The 27,834-nt window shown below is 48.7% G+C and overlaps 2 protein-coding genes across 12 annotated transcripts in view; one reads left to right on the top strand and one right to left on the bottom strand.

The window, feature by feature from the left end:
• USP42 (ubiquitin specific peptidase 42) overlaps positions 1-23,487 on the top strand; it is a 75,107-nt gene extending 51,620 nt beyond the window's left edge. For 7 of the 9 annotated variants that reach the window (XM_055292293.2, XM_063646117.1, XM_055292292.2 and 4 more), the window contains 14 exons: positions 1,659-1,761; positions 2,698-2,765; positions 3,486-3,556; positions 4,484-4,566; positions 5,635-5,746; positions 7,067-7,207; positions 7,704-7,804; positions 9,291-9,444; positions 11,138-11,854; positions 11,964-12,058; positions 15,706-17,127; positions 18,676-18,977; positions 21,399-21,442; positions 22,478-23,487. In XM_055292293.2, coding sequence (XP_055148268.1) covers positions 1,659-1,761; positions 2,698-2,765; positions 3,486-3,556; positions 4,484-4,566; positions 5,635-5,746; positions 7,067-7,207; positions 7,704-7,804; positions 9,291-9,444; positions 11,138-11,854; positions 11,964-12,058; positions 15,706-17,127; positions 18,676-18,977; positions 21,399-21,442; positions 22,478-22,525 — 3,461 coding nt within the window. In that variant the 3' untranslated portion in view covers positions 22,526-23,487. The remainder of the gene's footprint in view (positions 1-1,658; positions 1,762-2,697; positions 2,766-3,485; positions 3,557-4,483; positions 4,567-5,634; positions 5,747-7,066; positions 7,208-7,703; positions 7,805-9,290; positions 9,445-11,137; positions 11,855-11,963; positions 12,059-15,705; positions 17,128-18,675; positions 18,978-21,398; positions 21,443-22,477) is intronic. The other 2 variants (XM_063646118.1, XM_055292296.2) reach the window with 2 other exon arrangements.
• CYTH3 (cytohesin 3) overlaps positions 23,488-27,834 on the bottom strand; it is a 115,170-nt gene continuing 110,823 nt past the window's right edge. For 2 of the 3 annotated variants that reach the window (XM_055292366.2, XM_055292368.2), the window contains 4 exons: positions 27,665-27,741; positions 27,477-27,548; positions 27,201-27,355; positions 23,694-26,941 (listed from right to left, as the gene is read on the bottom strand). In XM_055292366.2, coding sequence (XP_055148341.1) covers positions 26,869-26,941; positions 27,201-27,355; positions 27,477-27,548; positions 27,665-27,741 — 377 coding nt within the window. In that variant the 3' untranslated portion in view covers positions 23,694-26,868. Of the gene's footprint in view, positions 23,617-23,693; positions 26,942-27,200; positions 27,356-27,476; positions 27,549-27,664; positions 27,742-27,834 lie in introns of those variants that run through there. The other variant, XM_055292367.2, reaches the window with a different exon arrangement.

Genomic DNA, 27,834 nt, shown 5'->3' with positions numbered 1-27,834 from the left:
CCGGGTTCCAGCGATTTCTCCTGCGTCAGTCTCCTGAGTAGCTGGGACTACAGGCTCCTGCCACTACCACCAGCTAATTTTTATATTTTTAGTAGAGATGGGATTTCACCATGTTAGCCGGGATGGCCTTGATATCCTGACCTCGTGATCCGCCCGCCTCTGCCTCCCAAAGTGCTCGGATTACAGGTGTAAGCCACTGCGCCCGACCACATATATTTATTTTTATACATACTTATATAGCAGGCATGACTTAACATTTTTAAACCTAGTCTTTTAAGAAAATGTCATTGCTCTGTGTGTGTCTGTGTGTGTGTGTGTGTGTATTCACTGATACACACATGGTTCAATCATGAAGTTGTCACGTTTGTAGGTCTAAACTGGTGGAGTGTTGGCAGTTTCATATGATTTAAGCTGGAACATTTTTATACATTCATACACATGTAAAATTCAGTATATATGTTTTAGTGTGATATTGCTTATACTTTTGTGTTAATTTTTTATTATAATTTTAAAAATAATTTGGTCTTGTAGCCGTTAATCAATTAGAAACAGGACTGAAATGTTTCTGTGCACCTGCAAATATAATTTCTTCTGTAGGTCATTGGGATAGAATTAGATAGGTTGGGAGATTTATATTTTGTTTTTTTTATTTGTTTTTTGTTTTTTTTTTTTGAGACGGAGTCTCGCTCTGTCGCCCAGGCTGGAGTGCAGTGGCGCAATCTCGGCTCACTGCAAGCTTTGCCTCCCGAGTTCACGCCATTCTCCTGCCTCAGCCTCTCTGAGTAGCTGGGACTACAGGCGCCCACCACCATGCCCGGCGAATTTTTTTTGTATTTTTAGTAGAGACGGGGTTTCACCGTGGTCTCGATCTCCTGACTTTGTGATCCACCCGCCTCGGCCTCCCAAAGTGCTGGGATTACAAGCGCGAGCCACCGTGCCCGGCCGAGATTTGTATTTTGAATGGATTCTGTATTATAGAGATGTAGCACCAATTTAAAGTCACCAACATAGCGTTTTGGACAAACTTGAGACAAAACAGCCAGTTTATTCAAGTGTAAATTTATTAACTTGCTAGAAACATGAGTCACTCTGTAGCTACTCTCTAGACTCTCAGAAACTCTAGCTGCTGTGGACTTTTAATGGTGTAAAGCAGGGGTCCCTAACCTCTGGTCCGTGGACTGGTACCCAGTGTGGCCTGTTAGGAACCGGGCTGCACAGCAGGAGGTGAGCAGCAGGTGAGCATTCCCGCCTGAGCTCCACCTCCTGTCAGATCAACGGCAGCATTAGATTCTCATAGCAGCACCAACCCTATTGTGAACTGTGCATGCATGGGATCCAGGTTGCATGCTCCTTAGGAGAATCTCATGCCTGATGATCTGAGCTGGAACAATTTCATCCCAACCCCCTCTTCTGGTCTGTGGAAAAATGGTCTTCCATGTAACCAGTCCCTGGTGCCGAAATGGTTGGGGATTCTGGTCTAAAGGGTCTGATCCTGCTTATAGCTTATATTAGTGGCTTATGTTAGTGCTATTTCCTCATAAAATAAGTACTTGGGAGTTTTCCAACCAACATATTATTATAAGATATATTTTGGGGGGTACAACTTAGGCTTATTATGGGTAATGATAAAGCCTTGTCTTTATACTGAAATTTTACAGGTATAGCTAGGCACTTCCGTTTTGGAAACCAAGAAGATGCCCATGAATTCCTTCAATACACTGTTGATGCTATGCAAAAAGCATGCTTGAATGGCAGCAATAAGTAAGTACAACAGAGCGCCAGCCATGTCTTCACTGGGGATCTCTTGTTGTAATTTATTCTTATCAGAATTCATTTTCACCCTTTTTGTTGGAAGCACACAGAACTATGTTCACTCTACCTTTTGGCTTTGTTCTGCCTCTTCCTTAGGTGATGTGCATTATTTTAAAATGGTTGAAATTTACACATGTATCTTACTGTAACAGTTTGAGTTGGCTCAATCATAGATGTGAGGAAATAAACATTGGTCTTGCAGCTATTTAATTTCTGATTATCAGCAGACGTCTACAGATCTCAAGCTAGCTGCTTCTCCTTTCTAGTTGTGCCTGATGTTTTCTTCTCTCTGCTGCCCTCCAGCCTGTGTTTATTTCCTGAACCCCCACCCCAATCAGTTAGTAATTCCTGTAGCTAGTTCCTTAAAATCTAAATGCAGACTCCAGAGGAAGAACGAGGGGACAGTTAGATAATGCATCCCAAGCCACTTGGTGCTGTCAGCACACCTGGTAGATCTCCCTCTGCATTCTCCCTGCCCCGGCACTGCCCTGTCTAGGCCTTCATTGTCCGGGTGGTGACAGACTGGGTCGGAGGAAGCCTCTCTGCTTTTTCCGCCTCCAATCCCTTTCCTCCCACACAGGCCGCAGCCCCCGGAGGCTGCCGTCTTCCTGCTTCAGGACCAGACTCCTGCCTTGCTTCGCGAGTCCCTTCCTGACAGACACAGCTCCCACAGCTCTGCGTCTCCTCCCACCACTCCCAGACCTCCCTGTGTTCTGGCCAGGCAGGGATGCCCTTGGGCTGCCACACGTGCCATCCTTTTGTTTTCCATGGCTGTCCTGTTTGAATTCTTGATCTTTTGTGAGCTCCCATGTGTTTGAAATCTGGTCACAGCATCTGGAGTTTTTGCAAAGCTCTTCTCTCATGTCATTGTTCAATGTTTTTCAGATTAGACAGACACACCCAGGCCACCACTCTTGTTTGTCAGATATTTGGAGGATACCTAAGATCTAGAGGTAAGCTTTTGCTTATAAGTTGATAAAATGATACACACATGTGGTTAAAAAATGGTAATAATAGGACAGGGTTAGTCCTACTAGGAAGGAAGGAAAAGTACTTCTCTCTGGCCCAGATTCTCATTCCTTTTACCTGAAGGCAACCTCAATGCCAGGTTGTAGTAAATCCTCCTGGTAGTTTCCTGTGCATGAATAAACTGGGAGCATACTGTGTGCACTGCTTCCATTTGTCTCTTCATATTAGCAGTCTTTTACATTTCAGCACACAGGCCTAACAGCCTTCGACAGTTGGAGTAGTGTTCTGTTTATTTTAGTCCCCTATCGATGGGATTTAGGTTGTTTGTGTTTTGTTGTTGTTCATGGAGCATCCGTGCACACATGCTTTGTGTCTGGGTAAAAATGTATATGTAGGATGAATTCTTAGTATTAGAATTTCTGGATCACAGGGAGTGTGTATTGTAAATTTTAATTCTGTCAGGTTGTCCTTCTAAGAGGTTATACCAGTTTTGATTCTAACCAATAATATATGAGGGGCCAAATTCATTACACTTTTCACCCATATTATGAGTAGTATTAATTTAAAACTTTTTTTTGTTCAATTGATAGAAAAATTACAATTAAAAAAATTTAAATTTCAAAATTGTATTTTGTCATTTCAGTAGTTGATGTTGCTGTAATGATTATACTTTGCTCATTTTTTGCATTTTATTTTTATTTCAGTCAAATGTTTAAATTGCAAGGGCGTTTCAGATACTTTTGATCCATATCTTGATATAACATTGGAGATAAAGGTAAATTTCATAATTATGGGAGTAATTACATTTTTAAAATAAGTCATTTTATATAACTATAGTTCATTTATAATTTAGACTACTTGTTAGAGGATATAAATTGAAAAATTCAATGTGCTAAGATTTCATTTGGAGGGATTATTCAAGCTTTGTAGTAAGCATCATAAATAAGCTTTTAAAAGTTTTTTTATTACTCTTTGAATTTTCTTTTTCTTTCTTTCTTTCTTTTTGAGATGGAATTGCACTCTGTCGCCCAGGCTGGAGTGCAGTGGCGTGATCTTGGCTCACTGCAACCTCCGCCTCCTGGGTTCAGGCGATTCTTCTGCTTCAGCCTCCCAAGTAGCTGAGACTACAGGCGCGTGCCACTGTGCCCTGCTAATTTTTTGTATTTTTAGTAGAGACGGGGTTTCACCATGTTAGCCAGGATGGTCTCGATCTCCTGACCTCGTAATCTGCCTTCCTTGGCCTCCCAAAGTGCTGGGATTACAGGCGTGAGCCACCGCGCCCGCCTGGAAAATTTTCTTTTTACATAAAAATTCTCATTTGCTTTTATATCTTTGAGTCTTCTGTTCTTTCTTTTTAAAAATAAGGGGCACGGCTGGGCATGATAGCTTATACCTGTAATCCTAACAGTTTGGGAGGTCAAGGTGGGAGGATCGCTTGAGCCCAGGAGTTTGAGACCAGCCTGGGGGAATATAGTGAGACCCCTGTCTCTACAAAAAATGAAAAATTTAGCTGAGCATGGTGGCCATGCCTGTGGTCTTAGCTGCTTGGGAGGCTGAGGTGAGAGGATTGCTTGAGCCCAGGAGGTCAAGGCTGCAGTGAGCTGTGACTGTGCCACTGCACTCCAGCCTGGGTGGCAGAGCAAGACCCACACACAAGTGACGGTGTGTGGTGATGTGGTGTTTGTGCCTCTTCTCTTCCCAGGCTGCTCAGAGTGTTAACAAGGCATTGGAGCAGTTTGTGAAGCCGGAACAGCTTGATGGAGAAAACTCATACAAGTGCAGCAAGTACGTTGGGTGGTGACTTGGTTCTTGATGCTGGCTGCTCCAGTGGGGATGGCCGGCAGGCTTGGTTGAGAGAGTTTGGTGTGTCTAGGTTGCTTGAGTTGCTGATACCCGCTGGGAAGACACTGGGTCCCTGTCATCCAAAGGCCAGAGCCTGGAGTGTCTTGATGTGTGCATTTCTGCAAGATGCGCAGCTCTGTGCCCGTGAAAGCCTGGGGCATAACATTATTGGGCAGATTTGGTGGGAGGAGAGAGGTAAAATTGTCTTTGCAGCCCATGGCAGTGCTGCTTCAGGTGTGGCTGGGCACCCACTGTCTGCCAAATAGCATTTTCATTGACTTTCTTATCATGAGGGCTGCTGTCAGATGGGGAGTCACTTTCTTCTGGGATAGCGAGGCTCCTTTTCTCGTAGGGTGGGTTCCCAGGGTTTGGGATAGCATTTGCTGGAAAACTCTAATTTTGATTATTCATTGATATGTTTCCCCATGAAGTCAAGAGTGCCTATTTTAAGAAAGCTCTTTTGTATGTTTTTAAGTAGATTTCCACTTTGTGGTCAGGTAATAGAAGTAATTTTTTTATTGTCAAATCTTCAAGACCAGAGGGATTTTGCCTTTGTTTTAAATTCCACAGACATTTCTAATATTTATTTTTATTCCTTTTGTTTCTGGTTGGGGCTTTCTTTTAATATTATAATAATTATTATTTTTAAATTAGATGAATTTAAGACGTATTTTCACATAATTATACCAGTCCAAACATGTTTGTTTTTCATTTTCTTTGGAATTGCGAGAAAGCTGTGTTAACCTAATTTTAATATTATTGGTGGCTTGTTTGGCTTGGCTTTTCAGAATTGTCCTAACTTCCTTTCCTTTCATTGCTAATTAAGCAGCTTCCCCCTGTATTTTTAATGTTAATATTTTCACTGTTGGTTGAAGGCTGGTGGTTCTCATCCAGTGTCTTTTTTGGAACCTTAATGTGGAATGTTTGAGAATAATAACAAGAAAGACCAAAATACCAAAAGTTGTATGTATCTATTCGTCTCCTTAAACTTTTGTTTCTGTTTATTTCAAGGTGTAAAAAGATGGTTCCAGCTTCAAAGAGGTTCACTATCCATAGATCCTCTAATGTTCTTACGCTTTCTCTGAAACGTTTTGCAAATTTTACTGGCGGAAAAATTGCTAAGGTATGTGGATGATGTCATTAATCATCTTTTATGTCGAGCCTTTCAAGGCTTAACGTGTCTGTAGCTATTAAGGATTAAGGACTCGACTTTCTCATGACAAAATTGCTAACTATTACCTACATTTGGGCTTCATTGTCTGTTTTGTTGGTACCCATGGTTATGAGGGGATACAGGGAGAGCCTGTATAATCTGAAATCCAAAGAAGACTTCCTGCTAGACTTTGCCAGTTTTCACCAAAGTTCATTTTGTCTTGTTTGTTTGTTTTCTGATTGGTAGTACACTGAATTTTCCCATTTTCTTCCCACTTTCTGAAGATTGAAAATGGTCAAAAACTAAATAGCATGCAAGAGAAATAAACGATCCATTCCTGAATTATTAAAATTAAATAATTGGCCGAGTGTGGTGGCTCACGCCTGTAATCCTAGCACTTTAGAAGGCCTAGTTGGGCATATCACTTCAAGCCGGGAGTTTGAGACCACTCTGGCCAACGTAGCAAAGCCCTGTTTCTACTAAAAATACTAAAGTTAGCTGGGTGTGGTCACAGGCACTTGTAATCCCAGCTACTCGGGAGGCTGAGGCAGGAGAATCGCTTGAACCTGGGAGGCAGAGGTTGCAGTGAGCCGAGATTGTGCCACTGCACTCCAGCCTGGCAACAGTCAGATTCTGTCTCAGAAAAAAAAAAAAAATTAATGTTCAGAGTTGTCATTTTGTTACTCTGTCCTTTGATGGGTTTGAAGAATTCACTTAATGTAGATCCTGACTTGTTAAAAGAAAATAATAAATGCAGCAGGATGGCCTTAAATACACTTAGATTCAGTTATCCTCCCGGTTAACCATGCCCTTTGAAAGGTGGCTAGGCCAGGCGCAGTGGCTCATGCCTGTAATTCTAGCACTTTGGGAGGCCAAGGCGGGTGGATCACAAGGTCAGGCATTCAAGACCAGCCTAGCCAAGATGGTGAAACCCCCGTCTCTACTAAAAATACAAAAATTAGCCGGGCGTGGTGGTGCACCTGTAATACCAGCTACTGGGGAGGCTGAGGCAAGAGAATCACTTGAACCCGGGAGGCGGAGCTTCCAGTGAGCCAAGATCATGCCACTGCACTCCAGCCTGGGTGATAGAGTGGCACGCCATCTCAAAAAAAAAAGAGATGGCTAAATGCACTAGGTTTTTTAAATGCATTGGGTTTTTGCTAGAATATCACAGGGCTCAGGTGTTCTGTGGGTCTCCCCTCCCAGGAGGCTCTAAGTACCCTCTCTACCTGAATATGTGGAACGATCTGTGCCCTCAGAAATGTTTCTCCTTTTTCCATTTCTGTCTAGGATGTGAAATACCCTGAGTATCTCGATATTCGGCCATATATGTCTCAACCCAACGGAGAGCCGATTGTCTATGTCTTGTATGCAGTGCTGGTCCACACTGGTTTTAATTGCCATGCTGGCCATTACTTCTGCTACATAAAAGTAAGCTGTGCAGATTTGCTATTAGCTATGGTTACATACATGCTGTAAGACAGCAGTAGCATTCTTGGGATAGGGAGAGGTGGAACTTTCACAGTTAAAATGTGAATACCCTTTGTAAAAATATTTCTCTTGGCCGGGTGCAGTAGCTTACTCCTGTAATCCCTGCACTTTGGGAGGCTGAGGCTGGGGGATCACTTGAGGTCAGGAGTTCGAGACCAACCTGGCTAACATGGTGAAACCCCGCCTCTATTAAAAATACAAAAATTATCTGCGTGTGGTGGCGCCTGCCAGTAATCCCAGCTGCTCCGGAGGCTGAGGCAGGAGAATCGCTTGAACCCAGGAGGTGGAGATTGCAAGATCACGCCACTGCACACCAGCCTGGGTGACAGAGTGAGACTCCATCTCAAAAAAAAAGAAAAGAAAAAAATATTTCTCTTGAGTATGTTCCACGTTTAATTAAATCTAATCTCTCTCTTTTATTGGCTCTCGTTTACAGGCTAGCAATGGCCTCTGGTATCAAATGAATGACTCCATTGTATCTACCAGTGATATTAGATCGGTACTCAGCCAACAAGCCTATGTGCTCTTTTATATCAGGTATTGTCATGAAAACAAATTGCCAAATTTTCTGGTGTGTGATTTCTTCTCGTCTTATCAACATATTTGAATTCAATATTCAGTGTTTTTAAAAAAAAAAAAAACCCAGCAGCTTGAAGATCAACTCTAGCCTGGGCATGGTGCCTCACGCCTATAATCCTAGCACTTTGGGTGGCCAAGATGGAAGGATCACTTGAGCCCAGGAGTTCAAGACCGACCAGCCTGGGCAAGATAGTGAGACCACATCTCTACAAAATACGAAAAAATTAGCCAGGCGTGGTGTTGTGGGCCTGTGGTCTTATCTGCTCAGGAAGTTGAGGTGGGAGGATTACTTGAGCCTGGGGAGGCTGAGGCTGCAGTAAGCCATGACTGAGCCACTGCATTCCAGCCTGAGTGACAGAGCAAGACTGTCCCAAAAAAACCCGAAAACCATCAACTCTGCCATGTGCCCGGAGAGTAAGAAAGGTAGTGTCTGAGTGGGATGATGAGTTTGCTCCGCATCGCACTCTGTGGCCATCAGCACTGAAGGTGCTGCAGGGAGAGGTGGTAGCTGACGAGGGTGGGCTGCTGCTGCGGGCAGCAATGGAGTAGGCCAGGAGCCACAGGACAATGAATGGGGAGCTCGGGAAGGGGCCTCTGAGCACCTGGCATGGTCACAGCCAGCACCTCCCAACCTGGAGCACAGGTCAGTCGCCTTCCAGGCCAAGGCCAGCACCCGCGCCCAGCTCTGTCCTGTTGTGGCTGCATACGCTTTTCACTCACTCACTCCATTTTTGGAAAAAATGTTTGATAGCTGAAAATGAAGAATATCCTCAAATGTCCAACTGGCAGAATGCTCATGTCTACACATTGAAATATTAAACACTGGCATTGGATTTCGGCAGTTGGGCTGAAGCACAGATGATGATCCAGAGGAGGCCTCAGGCAAAGTTGAGGGGTAGGATTTTGTTTCTAACTTTTTTGGACACTGTAGATTTTCTACAGTGGCATATATTTATATTTAGAAAAATATAAGCCTGAGCAACAAAGCGAGACCCCATTTCTACAGAAAATAAAAAAATTAGCCAGGCGTGGTGGTGCATGTCTGTGGTCCCAGCTACTCAGGATGCTGAGGCAGGAGGGCAAGGCCGCAGTAAGCAATGACTGTTCCACTGCAGTCCATCCTGGGCAACTTAGCAAGACCCTGTCTCAAAGAAAGGAAAATATAAATAAACAGAAAAGAAATACCTTTCAGATGAAACAGCATCTTCAGAAAACACAGTTTAAAGAACATCATTTACCCAGTTATCCTTGTTGTCTCCTGATCTGAGTGCCTGACATTAGCCTGAAGGAGAGGATGTGTATAGCTCCATACTGTGTAGCATAAACATGCCATTTTTTTTCATCAGTTTTCTGCCTGAGGGGTTAAATGCTGTTGACTTTGTAAATGAATCTCTCCTAAGGAGGTATCCTGTGTCACCCTAAGTATCACTCTCCTTGTCTCCAGGTCCCATGATGTGAAAAATGGAGGTGAACTTACTCATCCCACCCATAGCCCTGGCCAGTCCTCTCCCCGCCCCGTCATCAGTCAGCGGGTTGTCACCAACAAACAGGCTGCGCCAGGCTTTATCGGACCACAGCTTCCCTCTCATATGATAAAGGTAACAGTCCTTAGGGAGAAGAACATTTTTATGTTAATTTTTAAAATGTAACTTCAAAGTCTCAAGTTGAATTATAGTGGTTGCTGTGTCCTCAAATACATCTGAATTTCTTCTCACAGTTTAATCAAACCCTCTTATACAGTATTTCACATATACAGAAAATGGCCGGGCGCAGTGGCTCACACTTGTAATCCCAGCACTTTGGGAGGCCAAGACAGGTTGAGCTCAGTAGTTTGAGACCACCCTGGGTAACAGGGTGAAACCCTGTCTCCACAACAAATACAAAAATCAGCCGGGTATGGTGGTGTGTGCTGTGGTCCCAGCTGCTCAGGCGGCTGAGGCAGGAGGATCACTTGAGCCCACGAGGCAGAGGTTGCAGTGAGCTGAGATCGCACCACTGCACTGCAGCCTGGGCAACAGAGTGAGACCCTGTCTCCAAAATAACCCCCCCAAAAAACAAAAACCCCAAAATATACAGCGAACCTTACCAATAGGGAGGAAAGAGGGAAGTCTGGGTGTCAGCACCTTTAAATTTTAGGTCCCCTCTGGACTTCCATTCTGCTCAAAGGGTTAAACACTTGGAGATTCTTAATTCCTGTTGGACTCCAGGAAAGCGATCTGTTTACGAGAACATGTTTGTTGGGTCCATTTAGTCGTTTCAGGGGTGTAGTGTTTCTGTCTGCTGTCCCCCGGGGTTTGATTTTACTCCCTGTTGGTCCTGTCGGGGCGAACAGTAGTGAGCTAGTGTCACAAGGAACACGAGATTCCAGAGTGGGGGCCTCATCTGCGCTGTGGCATCGTCACAGCTTTTCGGCTTGAGTTTGTTTTGGATGATCACATACACTGTCTAGCTGCATGCTTTATTTTATGGACATCAGGCAGTATTTGAGGTATAACAGAGTCACACATCAAATGCCCAGCGGGCTCCCCTGTTGGGCTCTGCTCCAGAGTGACATCAGGATTCTGGCAAACAGGAGGGCATGTGCCCTGTAGGAAGGGGTGGTTGGCATTGCTTTTCCAAAGACTATTTTTGTTTTTACCATGAAGCTTTCCAGTGTTAAGATGGCAGCTAATTCAGGTATTTGAGAAGGTGCTGTGAAGGCCACACATGATCTGTTAACTGACTTTCAGGCCTACGCCTTCATGGGGATGCAGCAGCCATGGTGGGAACCTGCAGCGAATGTATTACTGCATGAGGAGAATGTGGAGACATCGTGGGGCAGTGGTGGGGGTCATGGCTGAGTGAGCGGCGGCTGAAGCAGCCCCTACTCTCCCCCCACGTGACCGTCTCCTTTGCTCTGAGGCCAGGGTGATTCCTCCTTTCTGGCACTCTGCAGCGGTGAGCTCCCAGGAAACCCAACCAGGGAGCAAGTGTGTGACTCCACGCCACAGGGCCTGCTGATTTCTATCAGATCTGGAACAGAAAGAGTTTGGTCTGAGGATTGTATTCTGTGAAACATACATGTCCTGTTTGTTGATTTATTGCCAGAAAACTAGGGCCTGTGGAAAGTATGCGCGGGTAGGAGGGATTGAGAAAAACAGAGAACATTTCCAGGTGTATGAAACTTGTTAGTCCTGGAAAAAAAAAAAAAAAAAAAAAAAAAAAATGCGAAGGACCCATCAGCCAAAATGGGTTCTGTTTGTGTGACCATGTTTCTGGAGCTCTGACCAGCTGTGCTTTGCTTACTTCCAGAATCCACCTCACTTAAATGGGACTGGACCATTGAAAGACACACCAAGCAGTTCCATGTCGAGTCCTAACGGGAATTCCAGTGTCAACAGGGCTAATCCTGTTAATGCTTCAGCTTCTGTCCAAAACTGGTCAGTTAATAGGTCCTCTGTGATCCCAGAACATCCTAAGAAACAAAAAATTACCATCAGTATTCACAACAAGTTGCCTGTTCGCCAGTGTCAGTCTCAGCCTAACCTTCATAGCAATTCTTTGGAGAACCCTACCAAGCCCGTTCCCTCTTCTACCATTACCAATTCTGCAGTACAGTCTACCTCGAACGCATCTACGATGTCAGTTTCTAGTAAAGTAACAAAACCGATCCCCCACAGTGAATCCTGCTCCCAGCCCGTGATGAATGGCAAATCCAAGCTGAACTCCAGCGTGCTGGTCCCCTATGGCGCCGAGTCCTCTGAGGACTCTGACGAGGAGTCGAAGGGACTGGGCAAGGAGAATGGGATTGGTGCGATTGTGAGCTCCCCCTCTCCCGGCCAAGATGCCGAAGATGAGGCAGCTCCGCACGAGCTCCAAGAACCCATGACCCTAAACGGTGCTAATAGTGCAGACAGCGACAGTGACCCAAAAGAAAACGGCCTGCCGCCTGATGGTGCCAGCTGCCAAGGCCAGCCTGCCCTGCACTCAGAAAATCCCTTTGCGAAGGCAAACGGTCTTCCTGGAAAGGTGAGTGCACATCAGGGTCTTCAGCCTCGTTTGTGGTGGTTCCCTTGGCTGGATTTCAGGAGGCGTGGAGCTGGCGACTTAAACTGAAATATTTTTGTTTTTATTGCAGTTGATGCCTGCTCCTTTGCCGTCTCTCCCAGAAGACAAAATCTTAGAGACCTTCAAGCTTAGCAACAAACTGAAAGGCTCGACGGATGAAATGAGGTACGTAAGAGTAAATCTGAGGCACGTGTGGCAGCATAGTAGGAAATCCAGTAGCCTCCAGATGTGTCAGTATTGGAATGCTGTAGAAATTTTATAGTGAACATTTTGAATCCTAGAATGATTTGAATTATAATGTATAGGATTTATTAATTTGCCTTTTAGAAGAGTAAAGAAAAAATGTGGCATACAGGACTGAGTCCACGGAAACTTGATGTGCTCACCATGCTGTTTCTCCTCTTGCGTGGCCACCTCTCTCTGGTTACTGGCGCGCCTTCAAGTGCCATCTCATTTCATCTTTCTCATGAGGAGTGATGATGTGAGGGTGTGCTGAGGGTCTAGGCCAGGGCTCTCGGTCCTGTCAAGAAGCACATACAGTCATCCGTCCATCCACAACAGGGATGCATTCTGAGAAATGCATCGTTTGGGGATGTGGTTGTCATGCCAGCACCACAGTGTGTCACACAGACCTAGATGGTGTGGCCTGCGGCTCCTAGGCCACAAACCTGCACAGCCTGTGACTGCACTGGATCCCGTAGGCAGCTGTAACACAGTGGTATTTGTGTATCTAAACATAGAAAAGGGACAGTAAAAATATGGTATAAAAGGAAAACTGGCACACCTGCACAGGGCACTTACCATGAATGGAGCTGGCAGGACTGGAGGGTGCTCTGGGTGAGCGCTGAGTGAATGTGGAGGCCTGAGACAGTACACTACTGTAGACTCTAGAAGCACTGCACACTTGGGCTACACTCAATTTGTTTAAAAAATTGATTTCTTCAATAGTAAACACACCTTAGCTTACTGTAACTTTTTTACTTTATAAACTTTTAATTTTAAATTGTTTGACTCTTTTATAATAACACTTAGCTTAAAACACAAACATTATACAGCTGTGCAAAAATAACTTCTTTTGTTTGTTTGAGACAGAGTCTCGCTGTGTCACCAGGCTGGAATACAGTGGTGCGATCTCAGCTCACTGCAGTCTCTGCCTCCTGGGTTCAAGCAATTCTCCTGCCTCAGCTTCATGAGTAGCTGGGTCTACAGGCGTGCACCACCACACCCAGCTACAAAAATAAGTTCTTTATATCCATATTGATAAGCTTTTTTCTACTTTTAAATTTTAAAACTTTTTTTGCGAAGACACAAACACACACATTAGCCCAGGGTCACAGGGTCAGTGTCATCTGTATCATTGACTTCCACCTCCACATCCTGCCCCACGGGAAGGTCTCAGGGGGGCAGTAACACCCATGGAGCTGTCATCTCCTGTGACAACAGTGCCTCCTGGAGACCTCCTGAAGGACCTGCCTGAGGCTGTTTTACAGTTACGTTACGTTTTGTAAGAAGAAAGAGCACACTCTAAAATAATCATAAAAAGTACAGTTAGTAAATACATAAGCCAGTAACAGTCATTTTTTTTTGTTTTTGAGATGGAGTCTCTCTCTGTCGCTCAGGCTGGAGTCTCTCTCTGTCGCCTCGGCTCACTGCAGCCTCCGCCTCCTGGGTTCAAGCGATTTTCCTGACTCAGCCTCCTGAGTAGCTGGGACTACAGGCATGCGCCACCCAACCCAGTTAATTTTTTTTTTTTTTTGTATTTTTAGTAGAGACAGGGTTTCACCATGTTGGTCAGGCTGGTCTCAAACTCCTAACCTCAACTCATCCACCTGCTGTGGCCTCCCAAAGTGCTGGGATTCCAGGCGTGAGCCACCATGCCTGGCCAGCATGCCATTGTCATGCATTATGTAGTAATCGTATGTGCTAGACTTCCATGGGACTGGGAGTGCAGTGGGTTTGCTTACACCAGCATCACCACACTCATGAGTCACGTGTTGCCCTTGGACTGTTACAGTGACGGGAGTTTTCAGCTCTGTTGTGATCTTATGGACCGCCGTCACTAGGATGTTAGGACAGTTAGGGTGACAGGGATTTTTCAGCTCTGTTGTGATCTTATGGACTGCCATCATGTGTGGTCTGTTGTTGACCGTATGTATGAGGTACATGACTGTACTTTGTAAAGGCCCTTCAAGGATTCTGAAATTATAGATAATAAAACCTGCCCCACAATTAAAAAAAAAATCATGTAATGTTAGTCAAGAATGTAAATGTAATGTTAGTCAAGAGTAAGAGGAAAGGAATTTGTCATGCAGTGACAGTGGCTTCACCACGCAAAGAAGCAGGCAGGACGGCCCCGTGGCGAGAGGCTGTGTGCGGGCGGTACTTACATCTCTGCACAGGTTGGCTGTGAGTGACAGCTCAGAGTGCGGCCGGATGTCACCATACTCGGTGCCAGGCGCGGGTTCGTCATCAGGAAGTGATGTTCTCATGGCAAACAACTTCTGGTGAAGTTCTGATCAAATCACAGCGTGAGCGACTCTAGATTTATATACTAGGTGCCTTCCTGGAAACGTCAGTGTCTGTGAAAACCGTGCCAGTGACACACCTGTAGCTTTTACCCACATGGTCATTGGCACTCACTCACCTGTGGGGGTGCTGTTCGTGCTGGTGGGGCTCCCATCACTGTGGCAACCCCAGAGTGGCCCCTGGCGGGTGGGAGTGCCCTCACTGAGGCCCTCTGTTAGGAGGGCTTAGATATTAAACCGGAATGGGGCGAACCCTGCGGGCAGGGAACACTCATTCCCAGCCTAAGGATAGGCCAGCTTGGACACTCGCTCCCTCGGCGAGTGCACTGTGGCCTTTCCTAGGCCAGGTAGCATGAGGGTGAGGTAGGTGGCTGTGCAGACAAGCCCAGGCCACAGCAGCTTTCATTATTAACCCTGAGGACATATCGAAAGCTCTGCGGGAATCAAAGGACAAAGTTAATTTACTGCAGAACGTTTTACTAAAGCCTCTGATTCCTCACAATTTGTCAGTAATTGGAGGAGCTGCTGGCAGTGTTTGGAGGTGGCCGCTCTACCTTTGAGGGTCCAAGAGAAATCAGAGAAAGGGAGTCCAGAGGAAAGGAGGAGGCCCTGTCATCACTGGACTTTTTTTCTTTAGTCTTAGTTATTAGGAAGAACTAGAGGAATTGCAGCCAGGCGCGGTGGCTCACGCCTGTAATCCCAGCACTTTGGGAGGCTGAGGCGGGCAGATCACCTGAGGTCAGGAGTTCAAGGCCAGCTTGGCCAAGGTGTAGTGAAACCCCGTCTCTACTAAAAATACAGATATTAGCTGGGCATGGTGGTGGGCACCTGTAATCCCAGCTACCTGGGAAGCTGGGTCAGGAGAATCGCTTGCACCCAGGAGATGGAGGTTGCAGGGAGCTGAGATCACACCACTGCCCTCCAGCCTGGGCAACAGAGTGGGACTGTCCCTCAAAAAACAAAATAAAACCAAAAAAAAAGAGGAATTGGAAGAACTAGAGGGATATCCAGAAACAGGAAGAGCCTAGAACTGTAGGATTATTGTTTTGAAAAATAGGCTAGGAGCTGGGCTTGATGATACAGCATTTTATTTTTATTTAATAAGGGAAAGACAAAATTGGGAGTTTCCGGAGATAGTAGTACTAGCCTAATATTGGGCTTCAGCGAGATGTATTTAAAGAGACGAAATAGCAAGTGAACGTTTTGAAGTACTTGTCCCTGTAATGCAATGACATGAGCCTGTCAAGCCCAAGCTAACTGGTGTGTTTGTTTGTTTGGGGGCTGCAGTGCACCTGGAGCAGAGAGGGACCCTCCCGAGGACCGCGACGCCGAGCCCCAGCCTGGCAGCCCCGCCGCCGAATCCCTGGAGGAGCCAGATGCGGCCGCCAGCCTCAGCAGCACTAAGAAGGCTCCGCCGCCCCCTGATCCCGGCACCCCCGCTACCAAAGAAGGCGCTTGGGAGGCCATGGCCGCCGCCCCCGAGGAGCCTCCGCCCAGCGCCGGCCAGGACATCGCGGGGGACACAGCACCCCCTGACCTGTGTGATCCCGGGAGCTTAACAGGCGACGCGAGCCCGCTGCCCCAGGACGCAAAGGGGATGATCGCGGAGGGCCCGCGGGACTCGGCATTGGCGGAAGCCCCGGGGGGGTTGAGTCCGGCTCCGCCTGCGCGGTCGGAGGAGCCTTGCGAGCAGCCACTGCTTGTTCACCCCAGCGAGGACCACGCCCGGGACGCTCCGGACCCATCGCAGAGCTCGGGCGCGCCGGAGGCCGCAGAGGGACCGCCAGCTCCTGTGTTGGACGTGGCCCCGGCCAGTCACCCGGAATGGGACGCTGAGCCTAGCCCCGGCGAAAGGGTCGAGGACGCCGCGGCGCCGAAAGCCCTAGGCCCTTCCCCAGTGAAGGAGAAAATCGGCAGCCTCAGAAAGGTGGACCGAGGCCACTACCGCAGCCGGAGGGAGCGCTCGTCCAGCGGGGAGCTCGCCAGAGACACCAGGAGCAACACCGAGGGCCACCGTCACCGGCGGCGCCGCACCTGCACACGGGAGCGCGACCGTCAGGACCGCCACGCCCCGGAGTACCACCCCGGCCACAGCGACAGGCTCAGCCCCGGCGAGCGCCGCTCTCTGGGCAGGTACAGTCACCACCACTCCCGACACCGGAGCGGAGCGGAGCCGGACTGGGTCAGACACCACTATACTGAGTGCGAGCATGGCTGGGGCCGGGAGAAGTTCTACCCCGACAGGCCGCGCTGGGACAGGTGCCGGTACTACCATGACAGGTACGCCCGGTACGCTGCCCAGGACTGGAAGCCCTTCCACGGCGGCCGCGAGCACGAGCGGCAGCACAAGGACCACAACCGGGGCCGTAGGAGCTGGGAGCCCGCCCGGGAGAGGGAGCGGCACCGCCCCAGCAGCCCCCGTGCAGGCGCGCCCCACGCCCTCGCCCCGCACCCCGACCGCTTCTCCCACGACAGAACTGCACTGGTAGCCGGAGACAACTGTAACCTCCCTGATCGGTTTCACGAACACGAAAATGGAAAGTCCCGGAAACGGAGACACGACAGCGTGGAAAACAGTGACAGTCATGTTGAGAAGAAAGCCTGGAGGAGCGAACAGAAGGATACTCTAGAAGAGCCTAAAGCGAAGAAGCACAAAAAATCAAAGAAGAAAAAGAAATCCAAAGACAAACACCGAGACCGCGACTCCAGGTGAGCCGGGGGCCTTGTGCTCCCCGAGGTGCCGGCGCTGCTGTCAGCAGTGGGGCCTGTCCCTTCTCACACGACTCAGGAACAAGTGACCAGCCAGGCCACAGTTGTATCCGTCTGATTTGTGTCTTTCATTTCTGTAGGTTTTGAGATTTCACTATTTTTACAGATTTGTAAAAATTTGCCCTGCTTTTAAGCTGTATCTTTATTTCATGGTGTCGTTAAATGCCTAACAACCTTCTTTTTCAAAATGGTAGTGCCATTTTTGGTGAATGCTTTATAATTCTTCCAGGAGTAAGCATGCAGTGTTCCATCAGTGAATAATTGAGAGTCTTTGATCTTAGAATTGGTGTTAATATTCTTGTCAGATGTAGTTATGTTTTCATATCTGTTAGATTTTCCTGAAATTCAGTGGCTGTGAGGTAGGCAGACAACAGGAGGCGCACTTCTCCTGTGCCTGCCCGCCTGCCCAGCGTAGGCATCTGAGACACTTTTGTTTCCTTGGCCTTTGTTTTTGTCTCCATTTTTCAACTTGAAATCCAATTGGGAAATTTGTTTCTGTATTTTTTAAGAGACAGGGTGTTGCTCTGTCACCCAGGCTGGAGTGCAGTGATGCCATCATAACTCACTGCAGCCTTGACTTCCTGGGCTCAAATGATATTTCTGTTTCAGCCCTCAGCCTCTGGAGTAGCCGGGACTACAGGCGTGTGCTACCACCCTCAGCTAATTTTTTATTTTTGTAAAGACAGGATCTCGCTGTGCTGCCCACGTTGTTCTCAAACCCCTAGACTCAAGCGATCCCAAAGCACTGGGATCACAGGCATGAGCCACCTCATTTGGCCTGTTTTTGTATTTTTAAAAAGCTAAATTGGTTGGTGATTGTCTTGAAAATGACTTATCCATGAGGAGATGGATGAGCAGGAACAGAATTAGACATTTTAGTTGACATCTCTTGAAATTGAAACCGTGGGAAAGATTACCAAAAGCCATATGGAAAATAGGCAGTGGTTGAGGGGAAAATAATATTGCTGCCAGGTGTCTCAGGCACATGGGAGGGAAGGAGGCTTAGTATTTCCTTTCCCTTCAAGTAACTACCAGTTTCGGGAAAACCTAGCAGAATCCTCTCTGCAGTGTTTGTCCAACAACCTTAGTTCCTGAGAAAGCTGAAGCAGAGGTGGGGCTGATCAGGATGGAGCTGAAGTTGGTGAATTTATGGCCCTGGACTGAAACAGTCATTACAGTGAAGGCAAACTTGTTAAATTTTTGAGACAGGGTCATGCTCTGTTGCCCAGGCTGGAGTGCAGTGTTGCAGTCGTAGTTCACTGCAGCCTCAACCTCCTGGGCTCGAGTGATCCTTCTGCCTCAGCCTCCTGAGTAGCTGGGACTACAGGTGTGCGCCACCATGCCTGGCCTACGTGGTTAATTAGATAAGAATTGTGCCTGTTTGCACAGTGAATGTTCTCAGTGAATGGGTGGAAAGGCCAAGCTCCAGGGTCTGCTGCTGGTGGTTTTGTGTTTTAGGGGTTTGAATTCTGGCTTTTCCTTCCGCAGGCATCAGCAGGACTCAGACCTCTCAGCAGCGTGCTCTGACGCTGACCTCCACAGACACAAAAAAAAGAAGAAGAAAAAGAAGAGACATTCAAGAAAATCAGAGGACTTTGTTAAAGATTCAGAACTGCACTTACCCAGGGCCGCCAGCTTGGAGACTGTTGCCCAGTTCCGGAGAGCCCAGGGTGGCTTTCCTCTCTCTGGTGGCCCGCCTCTGGAAGGCGTCGGACCTTTCCGTGAGAAAACGAAACACTTACGGATGGAAAGCAGGGATGACAGGTGTCGTCTCTTTGAGTATGGCCAGGGTAAGAGGAGATACTTGGAATTAAGAAGATAGAAACTATTTCTTAATACATTTTCTTTGCAAAGGTGATTAACACATAGAAAACCTTAGGTGGCATCAGAGGGCACAGTTACTCAGAGCACCCCTGCCCTGCCTGGTCCGGCCTCAGTGCTCATCCCTGCAGTGTGGTTCCCTTGCACAGTTTGGCTCCTTAGCACCAAGCCCTTAGTGTTTATTGAAGGCCTAAGTGACACAGGACTGAGAGCGGCACTACCTGTGTCACCAAAGCCCTGGAACGTACAGTTCTGGGCATCTGACTGTTTGCCTTGCAAAGGACCAGAACTCTTGGTTTTATTTTATTTTATTTTATTATTTTATTTTATTTTATTAATTTTTTTTTTTTTTTTTTTGCGACGGAGTCTCGCTGTCGCCCAGGCTGGAGTGCAGTGGCGCAATCTCGGCTCACTGCAACCTCTGCCTCCCAGGTTCATGCCATTCTCCTGCCTCCGCCTCCCGAGTAGCTGGGACTACAGGTGCCCGCCACCACGCCCAGCTAAATTTTGTGTTTTTAGTAGAGACGGTGTTTCACCATGTTAGCCCAGGATGGTCTCGAGAACTCTTGGTTTTAAAGCATTTTTGATAGAAATACTTTCGCAGTGTATACGTTACTCTCCCAAATCCTTAAACCTGTAGCATTCTGAGTGTACCCTGACGCTCGGTACTGATTTGCTCGCTTGGGTCATTAGAAGCGTGGGCACCAGCCTCTGCTTGAGTGACACTGCAGAGGCCTCCATGTGGCGGGCCGCTGGCTGCCGCTGCCAGGTGTCCTGGATTCTCTTCTGCCCTGTGGGGCTGTGTCTCCGTCATGCGGCCACGCGCTGTGCTCTGACTGCACTTGAGGCAGCCCCCCCACTTCCTCTCCCGTTGGTGTCCAGTGACTGCTGGCCCTGGAGAGGAGCTGTGAGCCTGTTAGAAGTGGATGTCACTCGAGTTGGTGGACCTAGAGCGGAGGTTGGCAAACTGCAGCCCTGGGGCCAGCTTTGGCCAGTCACCTGGCTTTGTGTGAACTTGGAGTTAAGAATGGTTTTAACCTTTTTAAGTGGTTGGAAATAATCCCAAAGAAGAACAATGCGTTTCACATGAAAATGATGTGAAATTCAGACCGCAGCGTCTGTGGCTTGATTGGGGCGCAGCCAGGCGCGTTCACACGCTGTCTGGCGGCTTCGCTGTTGCTGCCTGGCAGAGGTGAGTGGCTGCAGCAGGGCAGGGACCGTGTGGCTCGCAAAGCGGAAAATGTTTATTATTTGCCCCTTGACAGAAAAGGTTTGTCACCCCTGCCTGGACGCCTGTTGTTTGTGTTCATGTATGAAGCGCATCCCCTCCTCCCAGGGGCTTTTGACGAATCATCAGGGCCGCCCTGAGGCCTTTTGCTTCTCGGCTGTGTGGTGGGTTAGGTGGAGCTGTGTGTTCTGGGGAAGGCCTGTCCCTCCCAGCAGCCCAGAGCCGGCACGCATTGTTGATTGAGGGGTAAACGGTCCTTAGAGTGTGTTAAAGACAGCTGGGGGTTGTGGGGTGAGCCCCATGGGGGACATTTGCCCATGGAGTGCTGGGGAAACAGCCGGAGATGAGGACAGGCACCAGCACTGCCGGCGAGGACAGGGAGCCTGCGGGCCTTGTAGACGTTCTGGACATTGCAGAATTGGTTTTGCATTCCCATTTCAGTGAATCGGGGAAGGAGATTTGTGAGGGCTGCTTGGTACCTGAGGATGCAGTGGGTGGGCTGATTCTGAGTGTGGTGCGGGCTCCCAGGATATTGGGCTCCCAGCTGGGGCTGCTGGGAGACAGTGATGGCCCCCGAGGCAGCTGGTCCAGCGGGAGGGAGGTTGAACGTGATCTTGTTTGCCTCGTGTCTTGGGTGCTGTGGTCAGGCATGTGTCTGTGTGGTGGCCCTGCGTTTCCGTCCCCGTCCCACTGCACCGATGACAGGGTTTGCAGCTGGCACTTCTGCTGCGAGCAGACTGAGGAGCCTTTCTCATCTTTCCAAGAAGGCCGCTGCCCAGCCCCGCCTCATCCAGCATCCTGTGGTCCTGCCAGGTCCCCCTCTGCCCTGGACTTCGGCCCCTTGTCTTTCTCTTTCAAACTCCTCCTCTGGCTCTGTTCTGCCCAGTTCAGTTCTTGGGCCTGAGATCTGTTGTCTAACATCAGGCTGGGCGTGGGTTGGATGGAGCCTCAGTCATCACGTAAACCCTTTGATATCAGTAAAACCCTGGGAGCAGCAGCTGAGCGCTGGGACATCCCTGCTCACCTCGCTGGGGAGTGGCCTCAGGCGCTCACAGGGAACCGCAGTGGCTCTAACCATAGCCACTTAACGCACACACACAGCAGCGGCACTGGAGATTTTGCAACCATCATTAAAATCTCTTTCCTGACCTTTGCTTTCTAGGTGATTTAAAACTCAGCCTCAAAACAAAAAATTCACTAGTTACGGTAAGCTGTTTTCTTGTCTGTTTCCTCATTGTTTGTGGTGGCGCTGAGGGGACACAGGCAGAGGAGTTTTAATTCTGCGGCTCTGCCTGGGGGCTGGGCCCATAGGAGTTGGCAGAGCCATGGAGAGGGCCCCGGCAGGTTCCCAGCCAGCCCACATCCAGGCCATGCGCTTGGGGACAGACCTAGATCCTCCACCTTGTCACCTTTGCATTATTGGCTGGAGAAGACCCGCATCCCTCACGCAGGCAGAGTCGCCCTGTTCCCTTGTGCCTCACTGGGAAAAGCCAACCCGGCTCACAGCTGCAGAGCCCACGGGCCTTTGATAAACATCTGGGAAGGGAGAGGCCAGGTCCGGAGCACAGGCACCTCACTCAGGAGAGCGAAGCCTTGCTCCCTCGCCCATCCCATCCCCCGTGCTGCTGTCTGCGCCCCGAGGTAGCACTGAGCTGGAGCCAGCACCCACCGTACAAAACCGTGGGAAGGTGGCCCAGGGCCGGGCGGCAGATCAGGACCTCGGAGCTGTGGAGGTTTGTTGGGTCACTTCGCACAGCGGTCCTGGGAGAGTGACTGGTTTTATACCTGACCCTTGTGGAGCTAGAGGGGACAGTGAACCATTTTTCCCTTGAAAGGAAACTGTCCAAATGTGTCTGTCACATGTCAGCAAGAGGAATTTAAAATGAATTTGCAAGTGAAGAGTCTGTGGATTAATTGGCCGTGATTAACAAGCTTTATCAATGTGTTCTCAAGGGAGAGGCCCAACCCTAATTAAGGAGCTAAACTTCCCGAGTGAGGGGCTGTGAGGATGGAGGTGGAGGAGGCATCTGGGGCAGGTGGTGGCCAGGCCCAGCAGATGGCGCCTCCCTGGCTGAGCTGCCCGCACTGCCAGTTTCCTCATTTCCACTCAGGAAAGTAGAGTGATCTCCTCAAGGAAGAGCTTCCCCAGCCTTCGGGAGCAGCTGGCAGGGCGTCCGGGAATAAGCCCTACGCACTGCCGCCTGCCTCCAACTCACTAACCCTGCACCTCTTGTCTTTCAGATTCAACGCGTTCAACAGAAGCCATCCCCATCCCAGCTTAAATTATAGACAATAACTCTGTTCCAATCTGCGTGGTGCTTCTTTAGTAAATACTGTACAGATTTTACCATGGAGAACTTTTTTTTTAGTTTTTACCTTTTCTTAATTACCCTTACTCCGAATGGACGAACACTTTCTACCACTGCTGACCATTGTAAAATACCGTGTATATAAATCCCATTGAAATAATGCCCTGGAATAGAACATCTCAAATGCTGCTTAATTACAGACTCAGGTCGATTACTTGTATTTCATGTAATGTTCCTCCAAGTTAGACATCTGGTGCAAGACCAACCGGGAGACCATGGAATTGTCAAACGTACAAACTGACAGTGTGTATATTTAATTTAAAGACTTATTTAAAAACTCACAAGCTCTCACCTAGACTTTGGAGAGCAGTCTGTTTTCTGTAATGTCTGATACTAGAAACTAATTTGCTTATTTTAGTTGTATTCAAGATTTGAAGATGTATTTTATAGACAAGTTCTGTTTTTGAACTTTGTGGAACTGTTCCAATCAATTTCCCAGTTATGATGAGTATTTACATTATGAATGTATAACCCAGACATGATTTGTAAAGCCGACAGTATGTTTCTATTACACAACACTTTTTGATACAGCGTCTCTTGTCTTCACTGATACTGGAGTCTCCGTTGTCTGCTTGGTCCCTTCGAGTTTCTAGTTACAGATAGATACAATCAATCATACTGTGATTTTATTTTTAATATGGATATGCTATCAAACTGTGATACACTTATAATTCACTGGTCCTGCATCAGGAGATGGAGTGGGGAAAACTGTATTTAATACAGTTTGTATCTGAATAATCTGTATGGTTTATACAGTTTGTGTTGTTCAGAGATGTTTAAAGTTTGATCTTTGTTTTTTTAAAGATTAAAAAAGCACTTGCCCCACTGTAAATATACAGCATGTAAAATTTCTATAGTATATAAATGGCAGCAAATCACACACTTGGCGTCTTTTTACTGCTCTTTCCCCCATTTGCTTCCAGACTCCTTCCTGTCATCTGAATTCACTTTCTTAAAACCTTCAAGTAAGTGCTACTGCTGAAGTCAGCACCTTCGGCCAGGCCATCCCACCTGGGACGGGCAAAGGAAAACTGGAGGGGTGTTTGCTGGACCCAACAATATCTGTTTCAAAGAACCAAGTCTTAGGCTTGTTTTAACAATACATGTGATTTTTATTTAGTGAACACAGTATTTGCAAGAGCTCTGACGGCCATCCACCCTCCAATCTTACTGTTCACTTTACAACCAAATATCAATAGAGGCTATTTCTTCATGCGAGCTGTGGGAGTATATACATTGAATAACAGATACTCCAGAAATCAACAGATGTACATTATTTACATATTACTGTATTTACCGCAAATAGAAATATTTTCTAAGGAAAAAAAAAAAAAGTCAATTTATGGTTTCTGGTCTACCACAGACCTAACTTCTCAGCAAAGCACATCTATGTAGATATCTGCGTTTGTAACTTTAAAAATAGGCATTGCTTTCTATGAAGCACTAAGTGCTGCTCCATCTATAAATAGCTCCTATTTTCAGTTTGGTACCACATTAAACTGCCCCAAAATGTTCTGTGACCCCATAGACATTGCTGCTTATCTGGGGCCAGGGTCAGTCCAATTAAACTCAAATATGAACCAGGGCGCCCAGCAAGACAGGCTGGAAGGGCTGTGGCAGCCGCTGCCTCCCCGCGGGGCTCCCCTCACTGCCTCCTGGCCTCTGTCTCTGGAAGAAAGTATCTTTGGCCAGAGTTGGGACTAACAATTCAAGCCCTGCGCTCAGACATCAGGGTGGGGAGGAGGAGGATTGTGATTGTGACGGGGTCTGCCCAGGGTGAGGGACAAAAACAGATGTGTCCTGTTTCAGGGCCGTCCTGGTGGCGGCTAGCCCTGCGCAGTCACTGACCCAGAGAGTTTTCTGGACCAGGCCTGCCTCAAGGATCAGCAGGCATGATGGCTGCACGGCCTTCATGCTAATACTGTCATAACACAGCCTGGAGCTAGGCGATTTCCTTTGACCACAAAGTACCTGGAGTCTAACTCAGCACCACAGCCTCTGCATGGCTCTCGGGTGCGCACCACCTGGTGAAGCTCATTCACAGATGACAGTAAAGGGGAAGTTTGATCATCTGGCGACTCCTTCCTGCTGCTTCTCCCAACGCCCAAAACAAAGCTCTGCATCCCCAGGTCACACCTGGGTTGGTCAGGAGGAGGAAACGGCTCGTCCGAGCACAACATGCTGACAGAGCTGGCTGTGGCCAGTCCTGGGTGCAGGGCCAGCCTGAGGGGTGGGCACCGCCGGAGCCGGCCGTCAGTGTGTGGTCTGGGTGGGGGTCCAGGCAGCGTTTATTTTCATGGAAGACTGGAGGCCAGAGTTGCATATCCACCAGCCAGGCATTTCAAGAACGCTGACTTGCCTTTCTCAAAACTAAAACTTCCAATTTGAGGTATCAGTAACAAAGCCTAAGAACTTGGGAATGAAAGTCTGATGTAGGACGGGGGCTTCTGGCCTCAGACCCCTCTGCAGTCTAGTGTGACTTAAAGCTACATCAAGGTCAGCCGCAGGGAGGCGAAGGGCCTGCAGCCGCTCGGCCTCCACTTCAAGGCAACTCAAAGGAACAGTCTCTGCTGCTGAGAAGGAAACCTAGGTGCACACAGTCTGAGGTTTTGTTTCTGGACTGGGCATTTTGCACAGGAGTACAGATGCCCTCCAGAGGGTGCAGATTCAAGGTGTGTGTGCCTATGCAGGTGGGGCAGGAAGAGGAAGTCCATAGAGGAAAAGCCAGCCACCAATCCAACAGCTCAGTGTGCAACAGGGTCCTGGGGACGCAAGTCTCTCGACAGAGCAGCGTCTACCACGGGCCCAGGTCGGCCCAAGCACACAATGCCCCCCGTCCAGCCCTGCGCCCTCTCTGTAGGTGGGGCCCAGATCCATCCTTCTTTGAGCGGAGCACCGGCACCTCCTATCCTTACATCCACAGCAAACTGACGACCTCCCAGGCGGGCGTGGAGCTTCACCAGTTCCACCACCGGCATCTATCTGGGTTCTCTACGTGCCGAGCCTCTGCACCCCAGGGCCTGTTCTTCCCTCCTCGTAGGGAGGGCACCTCTCTCAGGACATGGCGCGCTACATGGGGTGAGACTGTTTTTAGTTACTTCCGTGTCTATTCATTAAGAAATCTGGTCAAATTAGAAGGTCTGTAAAATAAGCGTTCATTTTGCCACAGGTTTTAAATAGCGATGAATATGGTCAAAAGCCAGTCTAACCCATGGATTCTGCTGACCTGTATGAAACGCTGCCATATGTGTGCATCTAAACAAAACATCAGCAGTTTCACGTGGTTCAGCGTATGGACCATCTGTGTCCAGGGAAAAGGCGGTTTCCTAGGAGTTAGCAGTTACAGGCTAAACACCCCCAAACCATTAACTTATAATTTTAATGATTTGCTTAAAGTATTTGTGGGGCCAAAAAGCCTGGGTTGAAGGGAGGCCACATGGGAGTCACCCTGGAGCCCCCAAGTGCCATGGCCGTCCCTCCCCCAGCCCGTCCTGAGCCCACCTGCTGCCCCCGGGGCTTGTCTGACAGCCTGACAGGGCAGGGCTGCACGCTGCCCCCGTGCCGGTGCCCCCAGCCCTCCCCTTGGGTGCTGCATCTAGATGGATATTTTTTCAGTGCACAGTATATACTTGTGTCCAGGAGTTAACTTTATAGCTGCCATTCTAAAAATACTACTGTTAGAAAGTATCTTTTGTTATAATTTCAGAATATAAAAAGGCATATAAAAGCTATAATCCTATATATCTGAGAAAAATTCTGAATAAAAAACTGGTAGCTTTTCCTTTCCTGTTTTGCTATAAAACAGTGGCTTTCTAGAACGGTTAACACTGCCCCGAGTTAATGCGTTTGGCATGGTACGAATGAGGCTCCCGTCTGTGGAATCCGTCCCGTGTCTGCTGTGGAGAGAGCGGAAGCTGCTGTCCTGGCTTCTCCCCCCAGGGGCACACGGGATGGTCGCGGGAAGGAAATGCTTCTGGACACGCACAGCCGACCACAACCCCAGCCACGGCACGAGGCCTCGAGGATCAGTCTGGGCCACGGTATGCTCTGAAGCAGCAGCTTGCACTGCAGGGCGACCACCTCCCAGGACCCCAGCCATGGCACGAGGCCTTGGGGATGCCGCCTGGGCCATGGTATATGCTCTGGAGAAGCAGCTTGCACCGCAGGGCGAACGCCTCCCTGCCACGCCTTCCGCGGAGGGGCGGCCCACGGTGTCTTTCTGCTGGGGTTGGGTCTTTTACCTGGGTCTTCTAGCCAGGAAAGCTATTTTTTATTGGCAATCCTTCGTTTCCTCGTTGCCAACATGTCATAGAAGGGATCCCTGCTGATACTGGCTCTGGTGAAAAAGGAAAACACACAGGTTAGGTCGTGGGTGACACACAGACCTCCCCTTTCCCACCAGCCAGCCCCAGAGGCTCCTCAGACAAGACCGCAGGCTCGGATCTGAGCGTTGGCTTTGGCAGCCCGGCCCTCTGGGGTTTCTGGAGACAGAAGGTCCACTCCTGCACATGGAAGCATCCATGTTCTAGACCATCCCCCACCCTCCAACTGGCATGACAAGACGGGCCTGGCCCCGCCCCCAAGGCCCCGCTCACTTGATGGATTTCATCCACTCCTCCTTCTCCTCCGGGCTGGGGGCTGAGATCCGGTACACCACATGGTTCCCCTCTACCACGCGGCCGTCGGCCTCCGTCTTACAGGCCTTGATGACCTGCCCTTTGTGGCTGGGATTGTAGAGCTCAAAACAGTTCTGGTGGAGAAAGAGAGAGGGCAGGCCATCACAGGGGCTTGGGGCAGGTTCCCTGCAGGCAGGCAGTGAGGATGGCTCCCAGGTGGCTGGCAGGAGAGAAGGTTCAGGAGGAAGAGCTTACCGGTTTCCGGGGGTCCTCCACCTCCCTGATGCTGAGGTTTTCCAACGGGATGATTCCCCTGGGCTCCTTATCCTACAAGAGAAAAGTACACGGTGGGGCTCACTGTGGGTCACCAGCCTGAGGGTCCCTCGGCCCCAGGGCAGCTCCGGGACTGCTAGGAGGCGGCCAGGAGGCCTGGCCTTACTTACTGTTGTGTATTCAAAGTAATAGAGGCAGTTATCGGTCAGGATGAACCACCGGCGCTTCCAGGTCTTCACGCGCCCTCCTAGAAGCAGAAGGGCCCCGTGAGTCTGCGCTCCGTGCACAGGGAGCCCGCGGGTCCAAGAGGGGGCCCTGGACCTGCACAGACCACTGCGTT

This window comes from Symphalangus syndactylus, chromosome 9 (assembly GCF_028878055.3).
Source record: "Symphalangus syndactylus isolate Jambi chromosome 9, NHGRI_mSymSyn1-v2.1_pri, whole genome shotgun sequence".
Lineage (NCBI taxonomy): Eukaryota > Metazoa > Chordata > Mammalia > Primates > Hylobatidae > Symphalangus > Symphalangus syndactylus.
This window is presented reverse-complemented; position numbering and strand designations above follow the sequence as displayed.